Source organism: Chrysemys picta, unplaced genomic scaffold, assembly GCF_011386835.1.
Source record: "Chrysemys picta bellii isolate R12L10 unplaced genomic scaffold, ASM1138683v2 scaf2145, whole genome shotgun sequence".
Taxonomy (NCBI): Eukaryota; Metazoa; Chordata; order Testudines; family Emydidae; genus Chrysemys; species Chrysemys picta.
Window position 1 is genome coordinate 1 of NW_027054849.1, and position 9,502 is coordinate 9,502.

The 9,502-nt window shown below is 48.4% G+C and overlaps 2 protein-coding genes across 2 annotated transcripts; both read right to left on the bottom strand.

Moving 5' to 3' along the window:
* Positions 1 to 23: 23 nt before the first annotated feature.
* On the bottom strand, positions 24 to 6,599 carry LOC135980188 (alpha-2-macroglobulin-like; the record flags this gene model as incomplete). The annotated part of the gene is made up of 7 exons (XM_065580240.1): positions 6,528 to 6,599; positions 5,294 to 5,357; positions 3,995 to 4,137; positions 3,404 to 3,553; positions 2,744 to 2,914; positions 1,675 to 1,780; positions 24 to 147 (listed from the first exon to the last, which is right to left on the bottom strand). Coding segments are annotated over exons 1-7 (830 nt in total), but the record flags the coding sequence as incomplete, so codon positions are not given.
* Positions 5,305 to 9,280, bottom strand: LOC135980189 (pregnancy zone protein-like; the record flags this gene model as incomplete). The annotated part of the gene is made up of 6 exons (XM_065580241.1): positions 5,305 to 5,357; positions 6,528 to 6,754; positions 7,140 to 7,301; positions 7,777 to 7,886; positions 8,065 to 8,179; positions 9,157 to 9,280. Coding segments are annotated over 5 exons (649 nt in total), but the record flags the coding sequence as incomplete, so codon positions are not given.
* Positions 9,281 to 9,502: the final 222 nt, after the last annotated feature.

Consider the following 9,502-nt stretch of genomic DNA (forward strand, 5'->3'; position numbering starts at 1 on the left):
CACATCCCCTAAACATCACTTACTTCACTGGAACTAAATCCCAAATCCACGTCTCAGGGAAATACTTCCGGATTGTCTCCACTGGGCCATGAATGAGATTTTCCATCATGCCACCAACTAAGGTATCTGCCTCATATGAGAGCCCCGCTTTAGATGTTGGAGGAGGTAAGGGAGAGAAAGGTGATATGTTAGACCCCATTCTATATCATGGCACTTTGTTTCCAGTTAGTGACAGATTGGATTCTAAACCCTAGATTTGAAACCCGCTCTTTTCAAATTCAGACCCAAACTTAAACCTATCTTTGCTTGCAACCAATTACTCCCTTCCCCACCCCACTCTCCCAATGTCATCAGCTGTCTTTTCTGAACTTCTTTAGAAGCCATTGAAAAAACATCTCTATTGCCCTATTATGAGCTCAGCACTGTCCATTTTCTAAAGACTTCTGCACTTCTTATAGGGGTGGTATGGATGAATGAACATGTTTATTCCAACTCCACCCATCATGGAGGATATGGGAAGCCCAGACATAATAACTGCATTGAAGCAGCCCTCAGAGCCCTGGCTATATCCACTTCAAATGGAATTAACTGGTGGAACTCACTGCCCCAAGCCGTTATAGATGCAAATAGTTCAGTGAGTTTCACAGAAAAAAATCCTGTGTCTGTATATGACTAAGAGTAGCAGAAACACTAGTGACACCAGCTAGGATTCAGATGATCCGGGATATCAGTCCTCGTGCTTCAGGGCATAAGCTGATATCCAGCCATAGATCAGGAAGAAATTTGCCCCATAGCACAGTGAGGTGTAATACAGAGGTTTTCCATCTTCCTCTGAAGCAGCCACCATTGGCCACTGTCTGAAGAGGGACCTTGCGCTAGAAAGATGACAGTGCTGATCCAATATGGTCAGGAGGCAGGACGCTGCCATATATAGACCAGTAGTCTGATGTTCTACAGTAGGAATGGGGACATTGGATTAGAGGGTTAGTAATCTGATCTGGTTACTCTTCATTTCCACTAGTTAACTGAGAGCATAATTAACACTAATATTTAGCCATCTAATCTCAGAGCTCTTCACAAGGTTGTGTAAGTATAATTAGTCCCCTTTTACAGATAGGAATATTAAGGCACAAAGAAGTGAAATGATTCATCCAAGGTCAAGTTGATGGGACAGCTGAGAATGGAGAACATATTTCCTGCTTCCCAATCCTAAACTCTCCCCCTGGGTTCACACTCCCTCCCCATTGAACCTGGCTCTCTTTCTGCTTAGTTTTTTTCTCTAGCACTTGCTGGAAGGTGAAAACCTGGAAGTGGAAATTATCCTGTTCCAGGTTGAGAGAGCTGCAACCAAAGTCAACAAGATTTAGCTGCTGTTTTTTGCCAGTGCAACAAATCTACATTAGGGGGTGCAAGGTGCCACTGCATTAGTGTAGTTACAACAGTGCATATTTCCTTAGCTGGTGGAAGGTTAGCAAGCAGGTGGAGCAAGCAGGTGGAAATGGACCAGATTCCTATTTCAGGACTGACGTTAGTGGATTTTGGCCAGCATAGCTGAGATCAGAGTCTGGTCGAATTGGTCTAATTTCCATGCAGAGGAGAGGGTGAAAGGGAGGGGAGCAGGAAACGCACCTAACGGGGGGTATAAGCATGGTAAAACAAAGCAAGCTCTTTTACCGCTAATACCAGCCCCCGCAGGTACATATGTTCTACTGTACATTCTCTCCATGCAGAGTCTGGGCTTCTGGACCTTGGTGCTGGTGAAGACTTTTAAACCCATCGCCTGTAAAAAGATAACCCAGACAGCCATGTGGTAAAGTAAACCATACGTCGGGAGATAAACGTGCCGTCTGGACTGGATCGGTATGTGACGGGCTTATCACAGTGCAGGGATGGGTCATTGCAACAGCAGATACTAAGGCCTGAGAGGTCAATGCCAGTGTGGCTGGTGGGAAGCGAAGGGCGAGGTCTATGTCAGTGAAGGGCGCTGGACCAGCAGCTGGTGATGGACGTCCTGTGTGTCCTCAGAGCAGGTTCATCAGAGGCATGAGCAGTGCAAGCTTCCACTGTGCACTCAGCCCCTGCCGGCTTGCCTCGGCCCTGCCCTGGAGGGAGTTCAGTCTCTCTGCCCCAGTCCATCCCCTGCCTCTCTGCTGAGATGCCTAGCAGTCATTGTCAGGTATGCTGGGGTTTGGCTGATTTGGGAGCAAGTCCCACTGGGAACAAACCTGAAATCCCGCAGGACACCAAACCCTCACTAGCTGGGGCTGGGTAATTACCCTGGGTGCTGGCTCAGAGCGGCACTCCGCACATCTCTGCGAGTGCGTGTGTAAATAAAATGGAGACTGGCACTTCACAGAGACCTACATAGATGGGATAGAGAGCGTGTGGGACAGGATCTCTTTGACAAAATGGCTGCAGAGACAGAGTCGCCCATTTCTGGGCTCTATTTCTGTGCCCCAGCTGTTAGAATGTCTCCTTGTCATGTTTAAATTAGTGATGGGAAACCTCTAGAGTTCAGTGGTTGAGAGAGGCATTTAATCCTCAATGCTGGGGGGTTCCCATCTGGGGTTTCCTGGCCCAGCTTTAGTTATTACCTCAAATGTGCTGGCTAACGAGCACCCAGCTAAGTGCACTCAGACAGCACCTATGGGATATGACAGGAGTTTGCTCACCCAAGAACATGGTGGGGAAATCTTCTGAACTAACAGCGATTTCACACACTGAAGGGAGATGTGGCGCTCACCTTGAGAACATTGTAGGCATCCCCTTCACCGTCAGGAGAAATGGGTCCGTAGATGAATCCGTTTATAATGACGTTGTCGAGTTTCACACAAGGGTTATTGTCTTCTTCCTCCAAATGGTGCTCTCGGTAATTATAACCCCTGATCTCCTTCACTGGGAGCAAATTATACACCTGCGGGGACACGCCTTGATGTCAGTGACCACAGGCCCAATAATAATAAACCAGCGTGTGTCACCCTAGTGATCACAGACAGCTTTAAACTAACACACATGTGCGTGCAATCCCAGTTACCAAGGTTGACCCTACAATAACAAACCCTACAGTAACAGAGCAGAATGTCTGACTCCAAGGCTCAGCACTGACTTTTCCATAATAACCCAGTGTGTGCTGACCAGTGCTCACCAGTGGCCCTCCAGTAATAAATCAGTATGTGTGGTTGTGTCCTCACAAGTGGCCCCAGAACTATAAACCACTGGGTGCAGCAATAGTTTTCATGAGGGCCCTACATAGATCAAGCAGTGGGCACAGCCCCTGTGCTGATGAGGGACCCTACAATAACAGACAGACTGCTCTGCCCTAGCTCTCACGAGTGATTCTTGGCACTTTCCAGACAAGACCAGCTCTTGCACCTGTTGATCACTGGGCCAGGCTGGCACTTACAGAGCTGGGCGAGAGCTCGGCTTCAGGCTTCATGAGGAGGACGCTCTTGTCCACAGCACGGACGGCGCACAGGGAGCCCGGGGAGGCTCCGATCCGGAGGTGAGTGTCGGAGGCGGGGAGGCCCTTGTCCAGAGAGAAATGCAAGTCAACCTGCAATGCCAGGAAAGGAGTTAGAGGAGCTACTTCTCCAGGTACCTTCACACTCTGCCTCGCAGCACAGCCCAGTCCTGGAACCGCCGCACACAGCTCTGTCAATGCCCCTGAACTCTGCCCTGCAGCCCCCGCTATTCCAGTCCTGGGCTCCCCACAAAGCCCTGCCAATGCCCCTCAGCCCTGACCAATGCAATTCAAACATGACCAGCAGCGCCCCCATACGTCAGTTCTGCTTCCACCCTTATAATTCTGCCTATGCAAATTACTCCTGATGTGCATTCATCTCTCATATTCAATTACTGATCCATGGTCAGTGCCCGATGGGCTCATGGAGCCATTGAACATTTCCTGAGTCTTCCTTGAAATTTGCAATTCCAGGTTCCACAGGTGGGCCATTGTCCATGAGGTGAATGCGAGTTATAGAAACCGGATGCTCACCTTATTGGCAAAGCAGTTTTCAATCTTGAAATCTTCGGAATTGGCAATAACGTCCCCTCTGGGTAAAGTGGTGTATACGAGTACCCGGGCCAGGGGGGCGATATCAGGCCCCACGGGGAGGCTCAGCTCAAATACCTGGATATCTGGCAAACAGAGAGAGGGTGCGGGGGCTAAGCTATAGAGAATCAGCTCCAGGGCCACACATTTCCCTAGGCTCCCTCATTATGGCTGCAACATCAGCCACCCTGAAAAATTCGCTATCCAAGGGTAAGAGTTTTGGCACATAGTTGAGGCCTTTGACTCTTACTGCAAACACCCGGTGCAGGATGTTCAGGTGAGATGGGTTTGGTGGATCTCAGCATGTCCCTTAAATCCATATCAGCTGGAGTCTAGTACTGTCCTCCATCAGTGCAGGACCCCAATGCCCATGCAATAATGAAGGCGAGGAAAGACGTGCATGTTGTACAGGGGCTCTGTGCGGAGGGTTGTGCGCACAGGGCTGCAGAGGGGGTGGGATTCCACACTCCTGCTCCTCAAGGTGGAATTTGCCCAGCCAGCCTGAATCAGTCAAACTGGGGATCCCTTCAGACTGCCATTAATGAAATGAAATCGGTCAGGGGAACTGTATGTGTGTCAAAGGGGGGAGGGATAGCTCAGTGGTTTGAGCATTGGCCTGCTAAACCCAAGGTTGTGAGCTCAGTCCTTGAGGGGGCCATTTAGGGATCTGGGACAAAAATCTATCTGGGGATTGGTCCTGCTTTGAGTATGGGGTTGGACTAGATGACCTCCTGAGGTCCCTTCCAACCCTGGTATTCTATGATTCAAAGGGAGAGCAAGACTATGACTAATGAGACAAGGAGTAAGAGCGAAAGCAAAGAGGAGAGAAGGGCGTTGTTCTCAGCACCTCCTTCAGACACAGCAGGACAGGCAGAGAAAGGGGTGGGGAGAGCTCACAATGAGAACAGGCTGAAATTTTTCAGATGATTTTTTGTTGTTGAAAAACACAGACTCGGATCAACCAAAACATTTCACAAATTTGTGTGAAATTCACGAAATAGTTTTGGGCAGGAAAAAATCGGCAACAAATCAGAAGGTTTTGTTTCGACATTTCCTAAATGGAAGGTTCCATTTTTTTAATTCAAAACAACTCCTCATTTACAATTTCCCCTCAATTCAATTTTAAAAAGATTAAAGCAGTTCAAAAGTGAAATGGTTCAGTCGCCCCCAAACAATTGTTTTTTGAAGTTTCTGGTTTGGCCAGGGAACCAGGAAATCAGTTATTCACGCAGCTCTACTCACGTTCTCCATCCCCTACGGGATGCACCTTGGTGCCTGCCCTCACGATGCCTCCTTTGGCCATCACCTGCCAGGAAGAAGAAACCCTCCTGTTACAGGGGTCCTGGTGGGAGGTGGGGGATGCTCATGGGGGAATGCTGGGGGTGGGGGGTGTCTATACTGATGCCTTCCTGTGGGGAAGGAGCAGTAAATCCCGCAGAGCCATACAGAGTCCCAGACCCAGACTGGAGTTTACTGGGACCTCGACCAAGTCAGAAATTCTCTCTCCCTGCAAAAAGAACAGGAGTACTTGTGGCACCTTAGAGACTAACAAATTTATTAGAGCATAAGCTTTCGTGGACTACAGCCCACTTCTTCAGATGCATACAGAGTGGAATAAATATTGAGGAGATATATATACACACATACAGAGAGAATAAACAGGTGGGAGTTGTCTTACCAACTCCGAGAGGCCAATTAAGTAAGAGAAAAAAAAACGGACAGTCTCTCCGCAAAAGAATTAATGGACACAAATCTGACATCAGGAATCATAATACTCAAAAAGCAGTGGGAGAACACTTTAACCTGTCTGGTCATTCAATGACAGACCTGCGGGTGGCTATATTACAACAGAAAAACTTCAAAAACAGACTCCAACGAGAGACTGCTGAGCTGGAATTGATATGCAAACTAGACACAATCAACTCAGGATTGAATAAGGACTGGGAATGGCTGAGCCATTACAAACATTGAATCTATCTCCCCTTGTAAGTATTCTCACACTTCTTATCAAACTGTCTGTACTGGGCTAGCTTGATTTATCACTTCAAAAGTTTTTTTTCTCTTACTTAATTGGCCTCTCAGAGTTGGTAAGACAAGTCCCACCTGTTTATGCTCTCTGTATGTGTATATATATATCTCCTCAATATTTATTCCACTCTGTATGCATCCGAAGAAGTGGGCTGTAGTCCATGAAAGCTTATGCTCTAATAAATTTGTTAGACTCTAAGGTGCCACAAGTACTCCTGTTCTTTTTGTGGATACAGACTAACACGTCTGCTACTCTGAAATCTCTCCCTGCAGAAACCATCCACTGGCTGGCCAGTTCTGCATTTCCTTCACTGGCTTTTACATGTAAATGTCAAGGTCAAGAGAACCTGGCCTCGGGGCAGTTTGGGGACCTGGGACATATATGGGTGTCTGGCCGCCAGTGCTGTGTCATGTGTACGGAGGTAGAGGTCACTAGGTCCGGGCTTACCACATAGTAAAAGACGATTTCCTTCTGCTCCCCCACGGCCTCTGGCTTCAGGATGTAGTGCACCCGGACCATCTCATTGGAACCGCAGCTTAAAGTCTGAGACGGGGCTCAATTTTGAGAAAGCTCTTACTCAGGGAGTAAAAGCGTGTTGCCATGTGAATGGTGTTACCATACACAGGGGTGATCCAGTCTGTGTCGTAACAGTTCAGTTCAGATTTATGGTTTGCCTGATAAAGAAGAACGTTTTTACATCAGATCAAAAAGTGAGTAACAAGTCTACTAGCATTTCAGAAGGAAAAAGTGGGTATTTTTAAAAACATGTTCTTGGCAGATTTTTCAGTGCACCGTGCACTGATCTGCATTTTCCATGCTCCTATGGAGAGAGAGAGATGGAGAACCAGAGGGAGAGCGACAGAGTGTGTGCAAGACACAGAGAGCAAGGGACAGACAGAGAGAGAGCAAGACAGAGAGGAGGAGACTGAAATTCCCAGCCAACAAACTCTTTGTTTTATCTCCCGATGGGCAGAGAGGTCAATAAACCTACGGACATCTCCCCTGGAGCTTAGTCAGTGACACCTCCCATCCCCTAGCTCCCTGGATTCAGCCACTCACAGTGATTTGAATCAAGTTTTCTGTGAAGTTGACAGTGTCTATAGAAAACGAGACTCGGCCCTCTTCATTCGTTGTGTAGTTGGCTTCGTAGTTGTTTCTCCCTATGGAAATCCGGATGGTTTCGTTGGCGATTGGAGCATCGGTCCCGTCCACCAGCTTCACCTAAAGGAACAAATCCAATCTCTGTTGCTTATACGAGGCAGGGAAAGCAGTCCCCACATTCCTAACGACCCTTTGCCCACGTTATTCCCCTGAGGCAGCTCCAGAGGGTGTTTCCTACAGAGCTGACCAAGGGCCAGGTGTGTGTGAATGTGCTGGGTGAGTCTGAACCACCTGAGGAGGCGGCACGTCCTCACAGAGTCTGTGATTGGGAACATGGGAAGGACTGTGCTGGCCACACCAATGGGCCTTCTCCTCTGTATCCTGTCTCTGACAGCACCAGGGGGTCAGAGGAAGGCACTGCAATTCCCACTAATGGCAAGGATACCACAGCATGTGTAGAGGCAGAGGGAGATGGCTCCTGTTCCTGTGGTTTGTGATCCTCCCATGTTTTCCCTTTTCCATTTGCAAGTTCTCATTCTCCCCAGACAAGCACACTCGTGTCAGGTAATTTCCTGGGCTCTCAGAGGTTCCCTACCTGCCCGGAGAAGGGGATCCCTGGTATGTAATGAGAGTCCACCTGCTCAAAGCTGATTTTGCTCATGGTGCCTGTGATCTCACTGGAGCCTGTCCCAGTTAACTCCACTCCTGAAAGAAAACACGGCAAAGAGGGGCTTGAACTAATGCCCTGACCTGCAGCACCTCCAGATGCTGCAATCCTGCCTCACGTTGTCCAGTTCTGCCAGTGCCCTTCAGTGCTGGCTTGCAACGCCCACTGCTATTACAGTGTGGCCCCACAGCTCCACTAGGTCAGCATGATGCATACCTGTACCCTCTTCCGTGATATTGCCTTCAACCTCAATTTTCATCTCATAACTCTTTCGCTTGAGCTGGAATATTTTAGTCTTCACCACATTGGAGACACAGCCTCGAACGTCCGCCTGAGCCAGAGACCAAAGAGGAAATTACCATGGAAATTCAGGTCCCTGTACAATTCAGGTCCGTGTGAAACAGGAACAGATACCCCAGCACCCAAGACATTTGCCTACTGCTTGGTTTGCCTTAATCCCATCCTCTTATTGGCTTGATCCGGCCTGACTTCCTCTCTTCCCTTCTTCCTCAACAAACCAATCAAGGCATCTCTGGTCCCCAGTGACATATCCAAAATGCTGCCCTCTCTGATGCACTTCACCCCAAATTCTCCAAGTTACACACCTGGTTCCCTGATTGTTCAGATTACATCCCCTAGATCTGCAACTTCCCATTAGTGTGATAAATCTCATTGTGTCTTTTATCCACCCTTGGAATCCTCTCTCTTTCTCCATGCACATTCTTTCTCTCTTCCTCCTTCTCTTTCTTTCTCTTTCTTTTCCTCCAACTATCTCTGTCTAACCTACCTCTATTTTCTCTCTTACTTTCTTCTCCTTCATATTCTCCGTCTCTCTCTTTATTGCTCTACCCCGTTCTCTTTACCTCCTTGCCTGTCTTTCTCTTTTTTCTTCCTCTTGAGTTCTCTCTCTCTTCCAGATCCTACAGTTCCCTCTTGCTTTCTCCTCTGCTCTGCTCCTGCTCCCCTCTCCATCTCAATCCCGTTCACTGATACAAAAACCTTTCAGGGTCTTCTATTTCCCAGATGGATGAAATACCCATTTGGGGTGAATCCTGATCTGACTGATGTCAATGGGAGTTTTGCCATTGATTTCAATGGGGCCAGGATTTCACCCGAGGGGTTTTTCTTCATAATTTATATCCCCCAGCCCTGGCCTCACCTCCTTCTAACCAATACCTCCCTCCTGTGAGACAAAGCCCAACCCAGAACACAGAATCCCAGCTGAGGTCTAACAATCCCCTTTGACAGACACAGATCGCCCTCCTCAAGACAGTCGCCTCCTGCCTATGGGATGGGCCTTGGACTCACCTGTCTGGTGAATTCCTCACACACAGCCTTGGCCTCTCTTCCATAGCAGCGTGACCTGGACTGGGAGAATCTCCGGCATACACGGACATTCACGAGGCCGGGGACAGGGGTCCCATAGGTGTATCTGTAACCAGAGAGGGGTCAAAGAGACACAAGGTGCTTAGACAGGGAGACAGAATCAGTCAGAAGCGGCCTTTTCGGGCCCTTTATACCATTGCCCCTGAGGACTCTGTTGCTGGTTTCCTAATGTCTATTCTCTGGAGCTTGGTCTAGTCCTGTTTTTCAGTGACTCAAGTGATGGGACTCCAGCCATTTCCTGGGGGAGATTATTCCATTACCCAGCAGG